This window comes from Martes martes (genome assembly GCF_963455335.1).
Source record: "Martes martes genome assembly, chromosome: 5".
Taxonomy (NCBI): Eukaryota; Metazoa; Chordata; class Mammalia; order Carnivora; family Mustelidae; genus Martes; species Martes martes.
This window is the reverse complement of record NC_137892.1, coordinates 42,467,945-42,491,333: the sequence shown is the minus strand read 5'-3', so window position 1 is coordinate 42,491,333 and position 23,389 is coordinate 42,467,945. Positions and strand designations below refer to the sequence as shown.

The following is a 23,389-nucleotide window of genomic DNA, read 5'->3' as shown; positions in this document are numbered from 1 at the left end:
TCCCCACATTCACTAACTAACTTGTTTACACTGTGCCCTGGACTCCCAGATTTCAATGGATCCACCCTTCCCAGCCACATTTGCCTCAGTCCCAGTGTCTGCAAAAGTCTTCCCCCAGAACACTGGTGCAAACCTTGCCAACACCATACCCCAACTCACATGTTTTAAGGGCCTCAGTCCCAGCAGCAGCAGGAGTGGGCCCTATGGAAGCCCAAGGTATACCTCATTAAAACTGTGTGCCCCACCCCAGCTGGGGACTTAACACTGCCCACAACAGGTAAAGAGAGCCTCTTCAGTTGGATGGACTGAAGGAAAAAGCAGCCGGAACACAAGAGCTGGGCACAAGCAACACACATAGGAGACACCCCTGAAGTGCCAGCATCTGGTGAACAGAGGACTCTGCACTGCAGAGCACTACAGGACCTCTTCTTCATAAGGAGACATAGCTGACCTCCGTAACAAAGAGAAATAGACACAGAGGGTTAGACAAAATGAGGAGACAGAGGAATATGTCCCAAATGAAATAACAGGACAAAACAAAACCACAGCAAGAGATCTAAGTGAAACAGATATAAGTAGTATGCCTGATAGAGAAGTCAAAGTAGTGATCATAAAGATACTCACTGGACTTGAGAAAAGAGTGGAGAATATCAATGAGACCCTTAAAAAAGAGATAGAAAACACAAAAAAGATTAAGATTCTCTCTCTCTCCCTCTGCCCCCTCCCCACCTCTCTCTCTCAAAAAATAATTAATTAATAATTAATTAAAATAAATAAAATACTTATTATTTAAATAATAAATAAAATAATTAATTAATTGAATGAATTAAATAAATAAATAAAATAAATAAATGGGCATTTATACGTTGCCTACAAGAGACACATTTCAGACACGTTTAAAGATGTTTGCCATCACTCACCATCAAGGAAATGTAAGTTAAAACCACAACCACATATCACCTCATACCTGTCAGAATGGCTAGAACCAAAACAAGTGCTGACAAAGATGTGAAGGAAAAGGAACCCTTGTACACTGTTGGTGGGAATGCAAACTGATACAACCACCATGGAAAACAGTATGGAAGTCCTCAAAAAATTAAAAATAGAATTATTTTATGATCAAGTAATTTCTCTACCAGGAATATTTCCAAAGAATACAAAAGCACTAATTTGGAGGGATATATGCCTCCCTATGTTTACTGCAGCATTATTTACAAAGCCAAATTATAGAAGCAGTCAAAGTGTCCACTAATAGATGGACGAATGGATAAAGACAATGTGGAATACATATACAATGGAATAAAAGAATGCAGTCTTGCCATTCACAACAGTATGGATGGTCCTAGAGGTTATAATCCTGAGCAAAATAAGTCATTCAGAGAAAACAAGTACCGAATGATTCCACTTATATGTGGAATTTAAGAAACAAAACAAATGAAAAAAAAAAGAGGGGGACAAACAAAAAGCCAGACTCTAAATACAGATGACAAGCTAGTGGTTGCCACAGGGAAGGTGGGTAGGGGATTAGGTAAAATAAAGATTAAGAGTATACTCATTGTGATGAGCATTGATGAACACTGAGTAATATATAGTAATATATAGCATTGAAAACTAATAAAATGAAATAAGATAAATGAAACTTCAGCAAATGATATTACTCCTACTTTATGCTTATTTCAAATATTTCATAAAAACATATAAGAAAACTTTATATAAAAACTTCAAAATGAGTATAATGAGCAGAAAAGGTCTACCTGCAATTTTAGTTGCTGTAGAGCGTGTTAATGAAAACTGATTTTCTATATACAAAGGCAAATATTCAGAAGCTCCAATAAAAACAAAAGATCCTGCAGCTTTAGTCAGAGCTAGGCATGTTAATATTGGATTCTTCAACAGAACCTAAAATAGAAATGTTATATACAAATTATGTCATTTTGTTAGGTAAAGAAAAATAGATTTATTCACTCACATGTTAATGACCAATCAGCAAAAATTTTACCTTTCCCAATCTAAACTGAACATATATATAAATCAAAATCTGCAGTTCACCAATACATAATATATAATAATATACTATTAAAGACATGTAGTATTTGAACCATTTTTATTCATTTGACCTCCATACCACCTATAATTTTTATTTGAGATTCTGGCAGTTTTCTACAAAAATAAGGAAATTTCTACAAAAATTAAGGAAAAATAGATATCATTAACCAGGTATCTAGAATGTTGCTTTACCTTAGTTAATCTATTTCTTTCCTTAAGAAATCTTTTCACCTAACTAAAAAACAAAATGAAGATAATTTAAGCAACACACAAGGAAAATCACTAGTATTACTATTAAGATTCTATAACATTTTACTCCTGGGTATTCCACATACAGTGAAGTCACATAAATTCTGCATTTGTTTTTAAAGATTTTATTATTTATTTGGCAGATCACAAGTAGGCAGAGAAGCAGGCAGAGAGAGAGGAGGAAGCAGGCTCCCTGCTGAGCAGAGAGCCAGATGTGGGGCTCGATCCCAGGACTCTGGGATCATGACCTGAGCCGAAGGCAGAGGCTTTAACCCACTGAGCCACCCAGGCACCCAAATTCTGCATTTTTTGAACTTACTCAGAAGCCTCAGGAGGATGTATAGTACTATTATACTATACATAGTAATTAACATGATAATAATTAACATTAAAATATAAACTTTCAAACTGATTTCTGTATTTCTTATATATATACTTATCTTTGAAAAATTTCAGTGGTGTTTTGTTTATATATTGTTAAATTCACTCAATTTTTTTTCTAGTCGTAAACACCATTTTAAAAAATCTAAACATATTCTCTGTATTAACCTAATTCATCTTCTGAGTGCTATCTAAATTTACATACTGTGATCCTACCATATTCATCTACTCCCACAAGTTAGGCTCACTTCAACTCCCACTGTCACAAACAAGAGTATATTAAATGTCCCTGTGTGTGTGCACACTTAAGGACTAGGGTAGAATGTCTTTGGAAGTATATATCCCAGAACAGGATTGCTTGGGCATTAAGATGTACTATACACTTCATTCCATTATTTCTTTAAATTTTTTCCCCAAAATGTATCACTTTATAATCCCACCATAATGTAGCAGAGTTTTCTATTTTCTTCATGTAGCAACTTATAAAATTCACCACAGCAATATTTTCAGTTCCACATACCCTTCCAGAACTTTGCCATTCTCCCATCAGGAGGCATTGCATTGGGAAAGTCCTTAATGACTGTCTCAACAAAGAGATGCTGCATGACTTCTGATGTTGGATCATAAAATGACAATAGGACTTCTGCTGTATATGCTCACTCTCTCAGGACTCTGGCTTTGGGACTCTTTCACCATGTTGTGAGAAAGTCAAGGCCAGAGGGAGAGGCCATGTGTGGGTGTTCCAGCAAACAGCCAGTGTCGATAGCTCACAGTTAAGTAAACAAGCCATCAGAGGATTTTATCCCCCAGACTTCACTTTAATTGACAAGTAGAGCTGAGCGGAGCAAGCCCTGACAAAGCTGCAGATTAGTGAGCAAAATCATGTTCTATTATTTAAGCCACTAAGTTTTGGGGTGGTTTGTCACATAGCAATAGATAACTAGTACACCCCACGTAATCACAAACACTTGGTATTATCAGTAAGCTTTTAAAATTTTGCCACGCTGATGGATATAAAGTCATACCACAATGCTTTATATGGTACTTTCCTAAATTCAAATCCAACTGAGCATTTCTTCATGTAATTCATAGCTATTTAGACGTGGTTATTGTGTGTGAAATGCTTATTCATATTTTTGTTAGGCTTCCTGAAATTTTTGTATAGATTTTCCAGGAATTCCTTATTTATTCTAAATACTAATCTCTCGTTAGACTGAGAGATGTTACTCATCTTTTTTTTTTTTTAAGATTTTACTTATTTATTTGACAGACAGAGATCACAAGTAGGCAGAGAGGCAGGCAGAGAGTGAGGGAAGCAGACTCCCTGCTGAGCAGAGAGTCCTATGCGGGGCTCCATCCCAGGATCCTGAGATCATAACCTGAGCCAAAGGCAGAGGCTTTAACCCACTGAGCCACCCAAGCGCCCCTGTTACCCATCTTTTAACGTTGTCTGCAGTTTCCTTCATAGAACAGAAATCTTTGTCATAACTTTAATCCACTAATTTTTACTTTGTATTTTACACTATTGCAACCTTGCTTAACCTTTCCTACCTCTATGTCACAAGATACTTCTTTCATGGTTTAGCATTAACTGTGCTGTTCTTTTTTTTTTTTTTTCTAGTCACATTTTATTAACCTGTAAATCACCTTTGTGTGTCGTATGAAGTAGTGGTCCAACTTCATTTCACCATACAGAGAATCAAATTTATCATCACATTTACTGAACTATATCGTTGCAGTGCCTCCCCTATCAGATAGCAAGTTTTTATATCTATTAATCTGTTGCTGAGTTCTGTCTTCTGTTTCACTGGTCTATACCATGATTTTATAGGAAACGGCAATCTGTATTAGGTATAACAGGTAGAATAAGGAACAGAAAACCTCGCTTTTATCTTGGCTCTGCAACTGATTTTTGGAACAACAATTGGCAAATCACATCTCTCTATATCCCATTTTTAGGGAGTATTATATAATAGTAGATGCAGGAATGGTGTTAGAGTCAGGTACATGAGATATTTTTATATTCTTAACCTCGGTTCAGCTACCTGTATGTGTGTGTGTGTGTGTGTGTGTATGTATCCAAAGATATATATGCCTTTGGAAAAATTACTCATCTTCTTTAAATTATTGCTTCATGTATAAACTAGAAATGATAATATATATATCTCCAGGTGATCATGAGAGCGGAATATATGTAATAATTTAATTTCTGGCAGCTAGAAGTTACCCAGGAAAGAATACACATCATTTTCATAATTTATAAAATAAGAGGGTCACACTAGATTATGAGATTTGTTATTTACAAACTGTAGTGTGCTTTGAATCGTTGGGATGGTGTAAAACACAGATTACCAGGTCCTACTTCCAGAGTTTCTGATTCAGTAGGTTTGGAGCACAGCCCAAGAATTTGCAGTTTTAGCAGATTCCCAGGCAATGATGATGATGGTGGTGGCCTGGGAGCCACACTAAGAACCACTGCACTAGATAATTTTTGTGTTTGAACTTTTTAGAATTAAAATGAACAGACTCCTAGGTTAATCCAGTTGATGAGACTTACTATAATGTTACACAGTAAAGTGAGAAAGCCAAAAACACTGAGTAGCTGAATAATTCTGCACTCCTAAAGAAACAGAATATTCAGAAGCAAATGGCAGCTTATCTGGTCTGCTCTCTAGTGGGCATTCCATTGTTTTGTCTTAATTGCTACAAAGACCCAGATATTCAGCTTCTTTCCATCAGCTGATTGTTCTTATATCTACTTCTATTACAGTTGCTCACTGTATTGTCTCTCCATTTGCTTCTCTATCTCAATGGCCTTTGCACATTCATTTTCTCTCTGTCAGTTTATTAGAGCTGTGTCCTGTAAGTTTCCTGGCCTTTCTCCTACATATACTCTCCCAAGAAATAGAAAGTCAACTAGTCGGTTTATAGCAGGTCTCCCTATTGGGTATTTTTCTCAAGCTATTTAATAGGTTTTTTAGAAATCTAAGGATTGGTATCTTGGGTTTAAGTTCTGATCCCAGACCTAGTTTTAAACTAGGACATGTGAACTACATCATATAGAGCATGGCAACTCTGCACAAGGAAACACTTCTGGGCCCTTTATTCAGAAAGGGCTACGGGCACGTTACTTAGAAAGACACTGTGAGCATAGCAAACACTCAGACTACAACATACCCTTCCAAAAAAGTATCTAGGCTTTCCTCTTTTTAAAAAAGTCTATTTTGGGTGGGTGGGGGGCGCTTGGGTGACTCAGTGGGCTAAGCCTCTATCTTTGGCTCAGGTCATGATCTCAGGGTCCTGGGATCAGGCCCCACATCAGGCTCTCTACTCAGCAGGGAGCCTGCTTCCCTCTCTCTCTCTCTCTCTCTCTCTCTCTCTCTGTCTGCCTCTCTGTCTACTTATGATCTCTGTCTTTCAAATAAATAAATAAAATCTTTTTAAAAAATCTAAAATCTATTTTTTCTTACATATAAATATGGGGGGCAAAGAAAAAGGCCAGACATAAAATCAGTATTCAAGGGATTTTATGTAATAAAATCAGGCTTAATGTACTGAAAAAGAAAAGAAGAAATCAAATCTGCATAGTAGCAGATAATTCATGCAACAGCCATTTCTTATAGCACTGTGGCTCTCAGCCCTACTCCATCACGGTTTTATCTAAAACCATGAACTTTACCACACCAGAGGAGGTTCATGCTGGTCTGGGATGCATGCTTTCAAATGGTAACCAACCAAAATAGTACTCCTGCATGTACTTACTTAGTAAGAGTAGGAAACAAGGACAGGATCAGCAAAATATAAGGTAAATGGTATAGTAGACATAGACAAGTAGACTGAGATACAGGACAGGGTTCAAGTAGCAGTGGGAAACAAATGTTAACGAGGAAACTGAGGCAGAGGAATGCTGCAGGAAGGAAAGAGCTCCTAAAGACCCAACCAAGGTTCATTGAAGATGTGGGATACGGTGTCCCAATTAATTATGGAACTTCTTCTTTCAGGTGATAGAAGCATTAATCTATTTCCTACCCTAATCAAAGTAGCATGACAGGAGACAATGATTTTGCAAGTAAAAGGTCTTCGAGTCAACAAATAGAAGGAAAACACAAGTCGAAGAGGATACCAATAAACTTCTTTGAATTACTCAAGTGTTTTACTTGATCAATTAACTTCTCCCTTTCTCTCATCTTGGTTCCTCATGAAGAACATCTACAATTAGCCATAGAAAATCAATGATGGTTATCTTTATTAAATCTGTCCATAAGAGTAAAATAACTCACCTAGAAAAGGCTGTTTTTTCAAGTTTAAAAATGTTTCAGCCCTCTATCCTGAAATCTCACTTACTCTGCTTCTACAAACAACAATTTATTTCATCAAACCTAGTAGATGAATCAGAGACTGAAAATAGTACATGATGTCCTGATATAAATACAAGTAATAACTATATTTTTAAAAATCTTATTTGTGTCAAATGTATATTGATTCTAGTTTCTATGATAGCAGTTCACCTGTTTTCCAAGGAAATTCAATATTTTGACTACCAATAGCATAATATCTAAATAATTGGACACTAGTTGCCTTTAATGTATTTTGTCAACCATTTCTAGTCACAAAACTAATGAATAACACTTTAAATTCAATTCGTCCTTTATAGTTCAAAAAGTTCTTTCATATCATAATATTCATTAACAAGTCTTCATTCACTGGAGTTCTAATATATAAATGTCTTCTCTGTTAATAAGGTATGAGACTTAAGGCATGAGATAAAGAAAAAGAAGGTAAAAGTGTTGATCTCTCTGCTCTATACAATTAAAAAGTTTTCTCCTATAAAATCTTACTCTTTACCTGCTTCTAGCCAGTCTTAATTTCATTTTTTTTTCTTTTCCCGGATTTATTTCCCTAATTGCCAAGCTTTCTATTTTTATTCTTTTGAAATATATTTTTAATCCATTATATTCTGAGAGCTATGGATAGTTATTACTCTTTTTCTCAGCATTCTACAACAAAATATTTTTGAAACATTTTCAAAATTCCACATTAACATTTCACTAATTCACATGCTTAATCTATTGAATTTATTTTTTATTATGTTATGTTAGGCACTATACAGTAGTACTCCTATATGTGTACAGGGATTTTTGACGTAGTGTTTTTGATGTAGTATTCCATAATTCATAGTTTGCATATAATACCCAGTGCTCTAAGCAATATGTGTTCTTAATACCTATCACCAGGCTCACCCATCCCCCTACCCTCTTCCCCTCTAAAACCCTCAGTTTCTTTCTTGGAGTACACAGTCTCTCGTGGTTCCTCTCCCCCTCTAATTTCCCCCTTCATTCTTCCCTTCCTTCTTCTAATGTCCTCCATGCTATTCCTTATGTTCCACAAATAAGTGAAACCATATGATAATTGACTTTCTCTGCTTGACTTATTTCACTTAGCATAATCTCCTTCAGTCCCATCCATGCTAATGCAAAAGCTGGGTACTCATCTTTTCTTATGGCTGAGTAATATTCCATTGTATATATGGACCATATCTTCTTTGTCCATTCATCTATTGAAGGGCATCTTGGCTCTTTCCACAGTTTGGCTATTGTAGCCATTGCTGCTATGAACATTGGGGTGCATATGGCCCTTCTTTTCACTACATCTGTATCTTTCGGGTTAAATACCCAGCAGTGCAATTGCAGGGTCATAGGGTAGCTCTATTTTTAAATTTTTTAGGAACTTCCACACTGTTTCCCAAAGTGGCTGCACCAACTTGCATTCCCACCAACAGCATAAGAGGGTTCACCTTCTATTCTTAAGCTTAAACCCATTGACTTTTTATTTGTAACTTTCCACCTCATGGATATTATAACTTTTTTTTTTACTTGTTTATTTTTTTTCAAATTTTTATTTAAATTCTAGTTAATTAACATAAAGTGCAACATTGGTTCAGGAGTAGAATTCAGTGATTCATCACTTACATACAACACCCAGTGCTCATCATAACAACTGCCCTCCTTAACACCCATCACCCATTTAACTCATCCCTTTCCCACTTCCCTCCATCAATCTTGTTTGTTCTCTATCATTAAGAGTCTCCAATGATTTGTTTCCCTCTCTCTCTCTCTCTCTCTCTCCTTTTTACCCTTCCCATATGTTCATCTATTTTGTTTCTTAAATTCCACATATGGCATTGTCTTTCTCTGACTGACTTATTTCACATAGCATAATACACTGTAGCTCGATCCATGTGATTGCAAATGGCAATATATCATTCTTTTTGATGGCTGAATAATATTCCTCTGTGTGTGTGTGTGTGTGTGTGTGTGTGTGTGTATACACCACATTTTCTTTACCATTCATCAGCTGATGGACATTTGGTCTCTCTCAATATTTTGGCTATTGATGATAATGCTGCTATAAACATCAAAGTGCATATGCTCCTTTGAATCTTTTTGAATCTTTTGAATCTTGAATATTTTTTTTTAATCCTTTGGGTAATACCTATAGTGCAATTGCTGGGTTATAGGATAGTCCTTTTCTTAACTTTTTTTTTTTTAAGATTTATTTATTTATTTGAGAGATAGAGAGAGAGACAGAGCAAGCAGAAGGAGAGAGAGACAACAGACTTCCCACTAAGCAGGGAGCCCAATGAGGAGCTCAATCCCAGAACTCTGAAATCATGACCTGAGCTGAAATCAAGAGTCGGACACTTAACTGACTGGGCCACCCAGGCACCCCTATTTTTAACTTTTTGAGGAACCTCCATACTGTTTTCCAGAGCAGCTGCACCAGTTTGCATTCCCACCAAGAGTGCAAGAGGGGTCCTCTTTCTCTACAACTCACCAACATCTTTTAGTCCCTGTGTCATTAGTTTCAGCCATTCTGACAGGTGTGAAATGGTATCTCGTCATGGTTTTGATTTGCATTTCCCAATGATGAGTGATGTTGAGCATATTTTCATGAGTCTGTTAGCCATCTGTATGTCTTCTTTAGAAAAAATATCTATTCATATCTTCTGCCCATTTCTTAACTGGACTATTTAGGTTTGGGGTGTTGAGTTTGGTAAGTTCTTCATAGATTTTGGATACTAACCCTTTATCAGATATGTCATTTGCAAATATCTTCTCCCATTCCACAGGCTACATTTTAGTTTTGTTGATTGTTTCCTTTGCTGTGCAGAAGCTTTTTATCTTGACAAACTACCAATAGTTTATTTCTGTTTTTGTTTCCCTTGCCTTCAGTGATGTGTCCAGTAAGAAGTTGCTACCATTGATGTCAAAAGAGGTTGCTGCTTGTGTTCTCCTCTAGGATTCTGATGAATTCCTGTCTCACATTTAGGTCATTCATCCATTTTTTAATTTACTTTTGTGTGTAATGTACAAAGTGATCCAATTTCATTCTTCTGCATATTGCTGTCAGTTTTTCCAATACCATTTGTTGAAGAGACTGTCTTTTTTCCATTGGATATTCTTTCTGGCTTTGTTGAAGATTAACTGACCTTACAGTTGTGGATCCATTTTGGGGTTTTCTGTTCTGTTCTATTGATCTGTGTGTCTGTTTTTGTGCCAGTACCATACTGTCTTAATAACTACAGCTTTGTAATATAGTTTGAAGCCCAGAATCGTGATGCCTCCAGCTTTGCTTTTGTTTTTCAATATTGTTTTGTTTATTCTGTGGCTTTGTGGTTCCATACACATTTTAGGATTGTTTGTTCTAGTGCTGTGAAAAATGTTGGTGGTATTTTGATAGGGGTTGTGTTAAATATGTAGATTGCTTTGGGTAGTATAGATATTTTAATAATATTTGTTCTTCCAATTCATGAGCATGGAAGGCCTTTCTATTTCTTTGTGTCATTTTCAATTTCTTTTATAAGTGTTCTATAGTTTTCAGAGTAGAGATCTTTTACCTCCTCTTTGGTTAGGTTTATTCCTATCTTATGGTTTTTGGTGCAATTGTAAATGGGATCAATTACTTGATTTCTCTTTCTTCTGCTTCATTATTGGTGTATAGAAATGCAGCAAATTTCTGTACATTGATTTTGTATCCTGCAACTCCGCTGAATTCATGTATTAGTTCTAGCAATTTTTTGGTGGAATCTTTTGGATTTTCTACATAAAGTGTCCTGTCCTCTGCAAATAATGAAAGTTTACTTCTTGTCAACTAAGATTCTTTTTATTTCTTTTTGTTGTCTGGTTGCCAAAGGCTAAAGACTTCTAATACTATGTTAAATAGAAATGGTGAGAATAGGGGCGCCTGGGTGGCTCAGTGGGTTAAAGCCTCTGCCTTCGGCTCGGGTCATGATCCCAGGGTCTTGGGATCGAGCCCCACGTCGGGCTCTCTGCTCAGCAGGGAGCCTGCTTCCCTTCCTCTCTCTCTGCCTGCCTCTCTGCCTACCTGTGATTTCTGTCTGTCAAATAAATAAATAAAATCTTTAAAAAAAAAAAAAAAAAAAAAGAAATGGTGAGAATAGACATCTCTGTCTTGTTCCTGAACCTAAAAGAAAAGCTCTCAGTTTTTCCCCAATGATATTAGTTGTGGGTCTTTCATATATGGCCTTTATAATGTTGAGGCATGTTCCATATACACCCATTTTGTTGAGGGTTTTTTATCAAAAATGGATGCTGTATTTTGTCAAATGCTTTTTCTGCACCTATTGAGAAGACCATATCATTTTTACCTCTTTTTATTAATGTAATATATCATGTTGACTGTTTTGCAAATATTGAACCACCCTACACCCCAGGAATAAATCCCACTCGATCACGGTGAATAATTCTTTTAATGTTGGATTTGATTTGCTAATATATTATTGAGGATTTGCAATGGATATTATAACATTATAAATATATTAAATATTTTGTCTCTGTTCTGGCTTTTTAGCTTTTATTTATGTCTATTTTATCTATTTTAAAATTAAAATTATCTTGACTGACATTTGAATAAAACTCTTTTCTTTCCTTAATTGATGAATTTTCTAAAATATTTAAGTAAGAACCAACAAGAAATATGGTAATAGTAGAGAGAATACATTCTAAAACTAGATAGTTCTCTGGCTCCTTTAAATAAAAATTTATGACAAGAAAACTCTTTTTTTAGGAAAAAAAAAAAACCATGCCTAAAAAATCAGGAGATTTTTACCCACTGCTCAACTCCTTACATGAATTCTTACATTCTTTATGTGAGTTCTTTGATGACCTGCATTGCTTAACTAACTCACAAGTAACCACCAACCTAATAGAAATCACTGGCTGACTCACTTAGGATCAGAGAAGAAATGTCCTACTGAAATTTCACCAAAATGTAAAATAAAATAAAATAGAATAATTTCACCAACATAGCTTAGTAGATACATTTTGCTGAGAAATAGCTTTGGCAGGTGCTAAACCATGAAACAAAGCAAACAGTGGGAAATTTTCTAATCTAGTAGGCTCCCTAAAGTATGGCCCATTTGCCCTCTGTTTTCTTACCTAAAGGCAAGAGCCTGGATACATAAACTTTCTGTTGGATCTTAATATTACATGTCTATATGTAGATTTTAAAACATTTGCTTCCCCATATTTTAGGTTTTAATTTATTTTCTTTCTTTTTTAAGGCTCAAGAAGCTCAATCATATTCCTATGTGAAAGGTTTACCTTTTTTCTTCAACAAACCATTGTCAATAGCCCTGAATTTACAAATGCCAAGTAATTCTTTAGATGGTTCTTGCAATTGGGTCTCATGTACTACAGCTGAATAAAAAATAACCATTTAATACCGAGAGAAAACTGCCTGTTAACAACACCCAAATCATACTGCCTTTTCCATTCTTATCCCATTCTAACCCGTTTTTTACATAAAACCATGTTTTAAAGTTCTTAAAACATGATTCCCTTACTTACATTAGTGACTTCCTATTGCATTAAAAACAAAATCTGAAGTTCTCACCATGTCCCACAAGGACCTTCAAGAGCTAGCCTCTGCTTGTCTCTCCAACCTAGTATTCTTTCACTCTGCCCGCCAAGCAATCATGCTTTAAACATACAAGTATTCTCTAAACTGAATGTAGCCAAAACTCTGCTGTCTCAAGCTGTTTCCACATGTATTTCTTATGCCTGGAATTTTCTTAATGACCATTCTTTGCATGAGTAATTCCTTCTCTTGCTTTAAGGTTTTCCATTCAAAAGCTCCTGTTTGGTGAAGCCTACTTTGACCCAATTCCATTTTACATGGAATTTCCTCTACATAATTGTTAATCACTTGCTTTTAATCTGTTTTTTTTTAAAGATTTTATTTATTTATTTGACAGATAGAGATCACAAGGAGGCAGAGAGGCAGGCAGAGAGAGAGGAGGAAGCAGGCTCCCCGCTGAGCAGAGAGCCCGATGCGGGGCTCGATCCCAGGACCCCGGGACCATGACCTGAGCCGAAGGCAGAGGCTTTAACCCACTGAGCCACTCAGGCACCCCTAATCTGTGTTTTTTTTAAGATCTAAGACCCACACAAGAACATAGCTCCATAGAGCTATGGGTGTTAGAATTGTATCTTCAATGCAGTTCTGCCCACAACATAAAGGATAAAGTTATGAAAAGGAGAAGAGGAAGCAAATTGAATACAAAGTCAGTATTTAGAAGCTGGGTTTTTTTCAGGGCGCCGGGGGGCTCACGTCAGTTGAGCATCGAACTCTCAGTTTCAGCTTAGATCATAATCGCAGGGCCGTGAGATCGAGTTCCATGGCCCACTCCGCACTGAGCATGGAGTCGGCTTGAGATGCTTTGCCTCTCCACCCCCTTCTGCTCCTCCTCTGCTTGCACTCACATTCTCTCTCTTACTCCCTCAAATAAATAAAATCTAAAAAAAATTAAAAAGAAGTTGGGTTTTTAAATCCCTCTATGTCTATATCGTAGGTCTTGTTTCTCACCTAGAGAAGCAAAGATTTCTTCTCCATTGGATACTGAGATATTTTCCATAAGATATGATGTTTGCAAGAATATTTGCTAACTTCTAGAGTTCTCTGCCAAGTCATTTAAACATACTAAAAAGATGTTAATACCTGTAAGTCATCTCATTAAATATCTTATTATTTCTTCAGGGAAAGAACAAAACAAATTAACACAAAAGGAAAATTAAAAGAAATAGAAGGAAAATATTAGTACCATCCTCTGACACTAGCCATGTTCCTGGAAACGCCACTTATGTTAGGTGGGTCCTATTTTCCATTATCTATAAAATGAAAAAATTAATTAAGACTTTGAAAGTCCTACTCAGATTTTAGTTGAACACTTTGTGGTTATTTTCTTAAATCTTCTACAGGTCAACTTATTTGCCTTATGTGCATAAAATATTTTACTTTACCCAAATAGTAGGAAATAAATCCTTGATACTAGTTTCAAATTCCTTATCTTTAATCTGTCCACGAAATGGATGAGGCTGCTTACGCTTCTCAGCTTTTATCTTTGCTGCACCTATATGATAACAAGTAAAAGAATCTTATGACATGTTTGAATAATTTAAAAAGTATACAAATACATGCACACATCTTAATAAACCCAGTTTTTCTTGAAATGACAAGTGAGCTATGTGTGAACAAGCTAAAATCAGTCTAATTAAATAAAAAGCACATTCTCCTAAAACAGTGTTGTCATGAAGAATATTCTATAATAATGAAAATTTTCCATATCTGTACTGTCCAATACTGTAGCCATGGGCTATATGAAGCTATTACTAATACTAGAAATGTAGCTCCTATGACTGAGTACATGGGTTTCTAATTTTAATTTGAAATTTAAGTAGCCACATGTGGCAAGTGACTTTAGCATTTGACAGCACAGCCCTAAAATGTAAAAGAGTAATCTTTGACATTGCTAAAAATATTTTGTACTACTGTTAGGAAAGTATATGATTTCTCTAATGTTACATGTTATTTTTCAGTGTTTTCAAAAAAAAGTTAATACTTATTTTATCTCACAATAATCTTTCATGTATTAAATAATACTAGATAAATAGATTAAAACATGTTTCTTTTTAAAGAAAAATTATGAACTCTAGTATTTAAAAAAATGACAAGAAGCAAAAATACATACTAATTAAAGTCTGGCACATAAATAAAATAATATTTGGCCAAATCCAGCTTCATTTGCTCAAATAACACTAGCATATGTCACCATATCTCCACAACAAAAAGAAATGTAGTTCAGCCATATTCTGACATTGGAGATGGGGGTGGGAACAAGGAATCTATTGTCTTTTAATTAAATGAATTATAGTTTTATAGTCACCTCGTACACTGTGTGGAAAGCATGACAATGGTATTAATGTAGACCATGCAATAAATGAAACCATACCAAAATAAATCCACCAATGCTGCAGCCAGCTTTGAATGTCATAACTGTCTTCAACACTTTAACAGAGAAAAATTTAAAAATTTTAACATCATATATTTCATTACAACAATGCCATAATCAAACAGAGAGAGAGAGATGGAACATTTTCTGTTAATTTGTCCCTATTGTTTTGTTTTGCTGATTGTGAGTCCTCCAATTATGTAGCTTTCTTTTATCCTGCAGGAGTCTAAATTTTTCCCTTTTCTTTCTTTTCCCATGTCCACCCAGGTGGCAAAAATAATTCTTTGTTCTTTTTAACTTTTTTTTCTTCAGCAGAAACCATGTGTTTGGAAGACTATCCCTTTAAATATCTCCTATCCTTTAAAATCACTCCTGCCCCTTTAAATCATGCACACCCTTTAGGACAACCCTGGCCCTTCAAGGTACATAACTAACTCTTTATCTGATATCTGGCCCTTTAAATCACCAATACTTGGAAATCTCTTTCATACAGTTCCTTCTCTGACTCAACTCAGATTGAATGTTAATTACCCTTCTAGTGATCATACCTAATCACCCAAAGGACCCTTTTATAGGCTTTATCTCCTGCAGTTTTTCTTGGTCTGCCTTTACAGACTTTGCAGTGAGCAGGGTGGGATGGGAATGTGAGGAATCCTGTGCTGGATTTGTTGATTTTCTCTTTTTACTGATTGTTCATTTTGCAGGCTCAACATTCTTTGTCTTCAGTTATGCTAAGGCCACAATCTTGGAAAAATTTTCATAGTTGTGAAATTATTTTGTATCACTTAGGGAGAAGATTGTCACTAGGGCTATGTGTTTCCTCACTGATTATAATACTTGGAAATTTTTTCTTTTTCTCTTTTTGTTTTTGAATCCAGCTATGTATTATAAGTATGTGCATTAGGCTACATATGATTATTACATATGTGTAAACAATTGATAACCAAGAAGGCTGAGGAAATTAATTAAAAAGTGTAAGCAAAGAACAAAGGAAAAAACAAAATATAAGCAAAGAATTGAATACAGTGCCCTCTATATCAATAGACTTTCCTCCTACTAGAAATAATTAAGAAACATAATAATATAAAGATTCCATGCACAATACTAACAAAACACTTTAAATTACTGGGAATAAGCTTAGTGGAATATTTTCAATAAAGAGAATCCCTTTCTAGAGAAATAAAAGAACTAAAATCTAATCCAGTTGAAATAAAAAGGGGTATTAATGAGATGCAATAAAAAATGGAGGCACTAATTATTAGGATAAATGAAGCAGAAGAGAGAATTAGTGATACAGAAGACAAATGATGGAGAATAAAGAAGCTGAGAAAAAGAGATACACAGCTACTGGGTCATGAGGGGAGAATCTGAGAGATAAATGATACTATAAAAATAAACAATATTAGAATAATTGGGATCCTAGAAGAAGAATAAAGTGTACAGGCAGAAGGTATCTTTGAGCAAGTTACAGCTGAGAACATACCTAATCTGAGGAAGGAAACAAATATTCAAGTTCAGGAGGCACAGAGAACCCCCTCAAAACCAATAAATATAGGTAAATATCTCAACATATAACAGTGAAGCTTGCAAATCTTGGAGACAAAGAAAAAGTCCTGAAAGCAGCTAAGGACAAGAGGTCCTTAACATATACAAGCAGAAACATTAGATTGGCAGAACACCTATCCAAAGAGACCTGGCAGGACAGAAAGGACTGGCATGATATATTCAGGGTGCTAAATGAGAAAAATATGCAGCCAAGAATACTTTATTCAGCCAGGCTGCCAATCAAAATAGAAGGGAGGTAAAAAGCTTCAGGACAAACACAAATGAAAAGAATTTGTGATCACTGAACCAACCCTGCAAGAAATATTAAGGGGGATCTTTTAACCAAAGAGAGAGTCCAAAAGTAACATGGACCAGAGAGGAACAGAGACAATATACAGAAACAGTGACTGTACAAGTAATACAATGGCATTAAATTTATATCTTTCAATAGATACTCTGATAAACATTACTCTGAATGTAAATGGGGGAAAAGCCCCAATTAAAAGACACAGGGTATCATATTAGATAAAAAAGCAAGACCCACAGATATGCTGCTTGCAAGAGATTCATTTTAGACCCAAAGACACCTCCAGTTTGAAAGTGAAGGGGTGCAAAACCATTTATCATGCTAATGGACATCAAAAGAAAGTGGGGTGTAATCCTTATATCAGACAAATTAGATTTTAAACCCAAGACTGTAATAAGAGATGAGGAAGGACACTAGATCATAAGTAAAGGGTCTATCCACCAAGTAGATCTAACAATTGTAAATATTTATGCCCCTAACATGGGAACAGCCAATTATAAAAACGAATTATCAACAAAATAAAGATACATATTGATGATAATACAATAATAGTAAGGCACTATAACACTCCATCCACTGCAATGGACAAATCATCTAAGTAGAAAATCAACAAGGAAAAAGGGCTTTGAATGACACGTTGGACAAGATGGACTTCACAGATATTTTCAGAGCATTCCATCCTAAAGAAACAGAATATACATCCTTCTGGAGTGCACATGGAATATTCTCCAGAATAGATCACATACTAGGTTACAAATCAGATCTCAACCAGTACCAAAAGTCTGTGATCATTCCCTGCATATTTTCAGGCCACAGTGCTTTGAAATTTCAGCTCAATCACAATAGGAAATTTGGAAAGAAGTCAAATACAAGGAGGTTAAAGAGCATCCGACTAAAGAATGATGGGGTCAACCAAGAAATTAAAGAAGAATTTAAAAGAATTCATAGAAACAAATGAAAATGAAAACCCAACTATTCAAATCCTTTGGAATGCAGCAAAGGTGGTCCTAAGAGTGTATAGCAATACAAGCTTTTCTCAAAAAACAAAAAAGGGGTCAAATACACAACCTAGTTTTATACCTAAAGGAGCTGGAGAAAGAATAGCAAATAAGACTAAATCCAGCAGGAGAAGAGAATTAATAAAGATTAGAACAGATATCAGTGAAATAGAAACAAAAAAAAAAAAATAGTAGAACAGATCAATGAAATTAAGAGTTGGTTCTTTGAAAGAATTGATAAGATTGATAAACCCCTGGCCAGACTTATCAAAAAGAAAAGAGAAAGGACACAAATAAATAAAATAATGAATGAAAAAGAGATCACAACCGACACTGAAGAAATACAAACAATTATAAGAACATATTGTGGAGCAACTATATGGCAACAAAGTAGGCAATCTGGAAGAAATGGAGACATTCCTAGAAACATATAAACTACCAAAACTGAAACAGGAATAAATAGAAAAAGTGAACAGACCAATAACCAGCAAGGAAAATGAAGCAGTAATCAAAAATCTCCCAACAGGGATGCCTGGCTGGCTCAGTCATTTAAGCATCTACCTTTGGCTCAGGTCATGATCTCAGGGTCCTGGGATTGAGTCCTGAATTAGGCTTCTTGCTCAGCAGGGAGCCTGGTTCTCCCTCTGCCTGCAGCTAACTCAATTTGTGCTTTCGCTTGCTCTTTCTTTGGCAAATAAATAAAATCTTTAAAAAAAAAAAAAAACCTCCTAAAAACAGAGTCCAGGGATGGATGGCCTCCCAGGAGAATTCTACCAAATATTTAAAGAATTAATACCTATTCTTTTGAAGCTGTTTCAAAATATAGAAATGGAAGGAAAATTTCCAAACTCTTTCTATGAGGCCAGCATTACCTTGATCATAAAACCAGACACAGACCCCACCAAAAGGAATTACAGACCAATATCCCTGATGAACATGGATACAAAAATTCTCACCAAGATACAATTCAACAGGATCCAACAGTACATTAAAAGGCTTATTCACCATAACCAAGTGAGATTTATTCCTGGGCTGCAAAGGTGGTTCAACATCTGTAAATCAACCAGTGTAATATAATACATTAATAAAAGAAAGGACAAGAACCATATGATCCTCTCAATAGATGCAGAAAAGGCATTTGACAGTGTATAGCATCCTTTCTTGATTAAAACTCTTTAAAGTGTAGGGATAGAGGGTACATGCCTCAATATCATAAAAGCCATATGTAAAAAGCCTACAGAGAATATCATTCTCAATGGGAAAAAACTGAGAGCTTTTCCCCTAAGGTCAGGAACATGGCAGGGATGTTCACTCTCACCACTGTTGTTCAACATAGTACTAGAAGTCCTAGCCTCAGCAGTCAGACAACAAAAAGAAATAAAAGGCATCCATCCAAATCAACAAAGAAGTCAAACTCTCAGTCTTCACAGATGACATGATACTCTATGTGGAAAAACCAAAAGACTCCACCAAAAAATTTCTAGAACTCATACAGGAATTCAGCAAAGTAGCAGGATATAAAATCAATACACAGTAATCAGTTGCATTTTTATACACTAACAATGAGACAGAAGAGAAGTTAAGGAGCCGATCCCACACACAATTGCACCAAAATCCCTAAGATACCTAGGAATAAGCCCAACCAAAGAGGCAAATGATCTGTACTCAGAAAACTATAGAACACTAATGAAAAAACTGAAGAACACAAAGAAATGGAAAAACATTCCAAGCTTATGGACTGCCAGAACAAATATTGTTTATACACACACACACACACACACACACACACACACAAACATACATACATACATACACATGTACATACATATATACAGACACACATAATGGAATACTACTCAGTCATCAAAAAAAGACATCTTGCCATTTGCAATGATGTGGATGGTATTTGGCTATGACTAGAGGGTATCTGGCTAACTGAAATTAGTCAATCAGAGAAACACAATTATTATATGATCTCACTCATATGTGGGATTTAAGAAACAAAACAAATAGGGGAAGGGAGGAAAAAATAAAATAAGATGAAATCAGAGAGGGAGACAAAACATAAGAGACTCATAATCATAGGAAACAAACTGAAGGTTGCTGGGGGAGGTTAGGGAATGGGGTTACTGGGTGAAGAAGGGCACATGATGTAATGAGCACTGGGGATTATATAAGGCTGATGAATCTTTACTTCACATGATGTAATGAGCACTGGGGATTATATAAGGCTGATGAATCTTTACTTCAGAAACTAATAATGCACTATATGTTAATTGAATTTAAATTAAAAAGGAAAAAAAGTTATTCTAATTATATTCTTCAAACATTGTTTGTGTCTTTTTACCACAAATTAGCTAGCACTAAATATTCAGAATCTTTGCTAACTACATATAATATAATGTAATATAATATAATAATATGTATATTATATATATCACTGTTATTCTTTTTGCAAGTTAATAGTGAAATGGAACCAATTTCTATACGTTTTTATGTTTATTGGGAATATGTATTCCTTCCTTTTGTGAACTTCCTGCTAATCTTTACAAGTGTTTGCAGGAGGTTTTTTTTCCCTTATTGATCTGTAGAAGATTCTTAATGTATTAAGTTAGTACCCCTTTATGTCATAAATATTGAAGTCTGTTTCATGTAAAAAAATAAATTAATTAAAATTAAAATTAAAAAAAATTGAATGATCCATAAATGTCATCAGTATAATAAGATATCTATCCCTTTGAGGGGAGAAAGAGAAACTTTACCCATTTGTCATATTAAACAAAAAAAATAAATTGAAATTGGACGTTACATTTATATGTATAACTAAAACCAGACAAGGACACTACAAGAAAAGAAAATTACAAGCCAATATCCTTGATGCACACAGATTCAAAAATGCTCAACAAAATCTTAGGAAACCAAATTTAACAATACATTAAAAGAATCATACACCATGATCAAGTGGGATTTATTCCAGGCATGCAAGGATGGTTCAATAACTGCATATCAATCAATGTGATACACCACATGAACAAAATGAAAGATAAAAATCACAGGATCATGTTAATTGATATAGAGAATCATTGAAAAAATTCCTCATTCATAATAAAAACTCTCAACAAATTGAGTTTAAGGAAACATACATCGACATAATAAAGACCATATATGACAAAGTAAGATGAGGAGCAAGACAAGGGTGCCCACTTTCGGTCAACACAGCATTGGACATACTAACCCAATCAACTGGTCAAGAAAAATAAATAAAGGCATTCAAATCAGAAAGGAATGAGTATAACTGTCTCTGAAGATAACATGATCCTAAATATAGAAAACTTAAAGATTCCACCAAAAAACTGTTGAGGGTACCAAGCCATGACACCATTCTATCAAGTCAGCTATTTCTGGACAATGGATTACAGAGTAAGACCAGTGAAATCTGTAGTTGTTATACTGTCACACTTTTCTTGTCTTCTCAGATGGTCCCTTGTCAGAGGTAATATGATGTGAGAAACCACAGTGATGAATATGGCATCTATGAGTCTTTGAATGGTATTGTTAGAAGAAGCACCATATGTATATGTTACAGACTAAATGTTTAGACATTTCTCCAAAGAAAATAGACAAATAGGCAACAAGTAAATGAAAAGGTGCTCAATATCACTAATCATTAGGGAAAAGAAAATCAAAACTGCAATGAGCTATCACCTCATAACTGTCAGGATGACTATTAGAAGAAGGATAAAGAGAAGAAGAAAGAAGAAAGAAAAGGTGGAGGAGGAGGCAGAAGAAGAAAGAAAATAGCAAGTGCTACCTAGGACATTGAGAAATTGGAACCCTTATATACTACTAGTGGGAATGTAAATGGTAGAGCCTCTCTGGAAAATAAGATGGAAGTTCCTCAAAATATTAAAAATAGAATTACCGCATGATTTACCAATCCCACTTCTGAGTATATATCCAAAAGAACTGAAAATAGAATTTCAAGGAGATATTTGCTTATCCATGTTATCCATGTTAACTGAAGCATTATTCATAGTAATCAAGGGGTGGACATAATAAGCTAAATGTCCATAGACAGATACATGGATAAAGAAGTATGGCATATAAAATTAACAAGTCAGGAAATGATAAATGTTGGTGAGGATGTGGAGAAATGGGAACCCTCCTACACTGTTGGTGGGAAGGCAAGCTGGAGCAGCCACTCTGGAAAACAGTATGGAGGTTCCTCAAAAAGTTGAAAATAGAGCTATCTTATGACCCAGCAATCGCACTGCTAGGTATTTACTCTAAAGATACAAATGCAGTGATCTGAAGGGGCACGTGCACCCAGATGTTTATAGCAGCAATGTCCAAAATAGCCAAAATATGGAAAGAGCCTAGATGTCCATCAACAGATGAATGAATAAAGATGTGGTATATATACATACAATGGAATACTATGCAGTTATCAAAAAAGAAATCTTGCCATTTGCTACAATGTGGATGGAACTAGACTAATGATGTTGCTAAGTGAAATAAGTCAATCAGAGAAAGACAATTATCATATGATCTCTCTGATATGAGGAATTTGAGAAGCAGAGCAGGGGGTTGTGGAGGGAAGGGAAGGAAAAAAATGAAACAAAATGGGACTGGGGAGAGAGACAAACCATAAGAGACTCTTATGCTCAGGAAACAAAACTGAGGGTTGCTGGGGGAGTTGGGGGAAGGGATAAGGTGGGGAAAAAATAAAATAAATAAAAATAAATAAAAAATAAAAGCTTAAAAAATAAAGAACTATAGCATATACATGCAATGGAATATTATTTAGCCTTAAAAAGGAAGAAAATACTGGCATATGTTATAGCATGGACTAACCTTGAGGACATTATGCTAAGTGAAATAAGCCAGTCACGAAAAAGACAAATACTGCATGATCCCACTTAAATGAATTATAAAAAGTAGTCAAAATTGTGGAAAGTAGAATGGTGGTTTTCAGGGTCTGGGGAGAAGTGGGCAAATAGAAGTTATTTGTGATGGATATAGAGTTTTAGCTTTGCAAGATAAAAAGTTCTAGTGGTCTGTTACACAACAAAGTACACATGGTTAACACAACTGAATCATACACTTACAAATGGCTAAGATGGTAAATTTTATGTTATGTGGTTTCTCCACAATTTTTCAAAAAACTATGTAGAATAGTAATAAGGTTGTCCTTATAAATAGTGTTTTTAAAATTACATATCAAACAGTAAAGATAAAAGTGTATATTCTAGATTTATATGCACACATATATCCGTATCAGTCACATTTACATGTTTTTCCTAAAAATATAGTTATTACAAGTTAAGTGTATATGTTTATAGGTTACAGTATCTACCCAAATATTGTAAACAACGTAAACAACAAACAAGGAAATAAAATGGCTTACCTAATTGCAGAAGTACTGTTCTTAGTGCCCTTCAAAAGGGGTGCTGCTATCCCATAACTCAGAGAATATCCAAACACAAATGAAGCTTCCATTATACCTATAAAATGAATACTGAACATCAAACAACTACATAAGCCAGCTTTGTC

The 23,389-nt window shown here is 35.2% G+C and overlaps 1 protein-coding gene across 1 annotated transcript in view; it reads right to left on the bottom strand.

Moving 5' to 3' along the window:
- The window catches only part of SLCO6A1 (solute carrier organic anion transporter family member 6A1), a gene marked incomplete at both ends in the record, with an annotated part of 107,124 nt that overhangs the window by 65,635 nt on the left and 18,100 nt on the right, over positions 1 to 23,389 (bottom strand). Inside the window, 4 exons of the mRNA XM_080804322.1 lie at positions 1,755 to 1,899; positions 13,998 to 14,107; positions 14,987 to 15,042; positions 23,244 to 23,340. Coding sequence (XP_080660448.1) covers positions 1,755 to 1,899; positions 13,998 to 14,107; positions 14,987 to 15,042; positions 23,244 to 23,340 — 408 coding nt within the window. The remainder of the gene's footprint in view (positions 1 to 1,754; positions 1,900 to 13,997; positions 14,108 to 14,986; positions 15,043 to 23,243; positions 23,341 to 23,389) is intronic.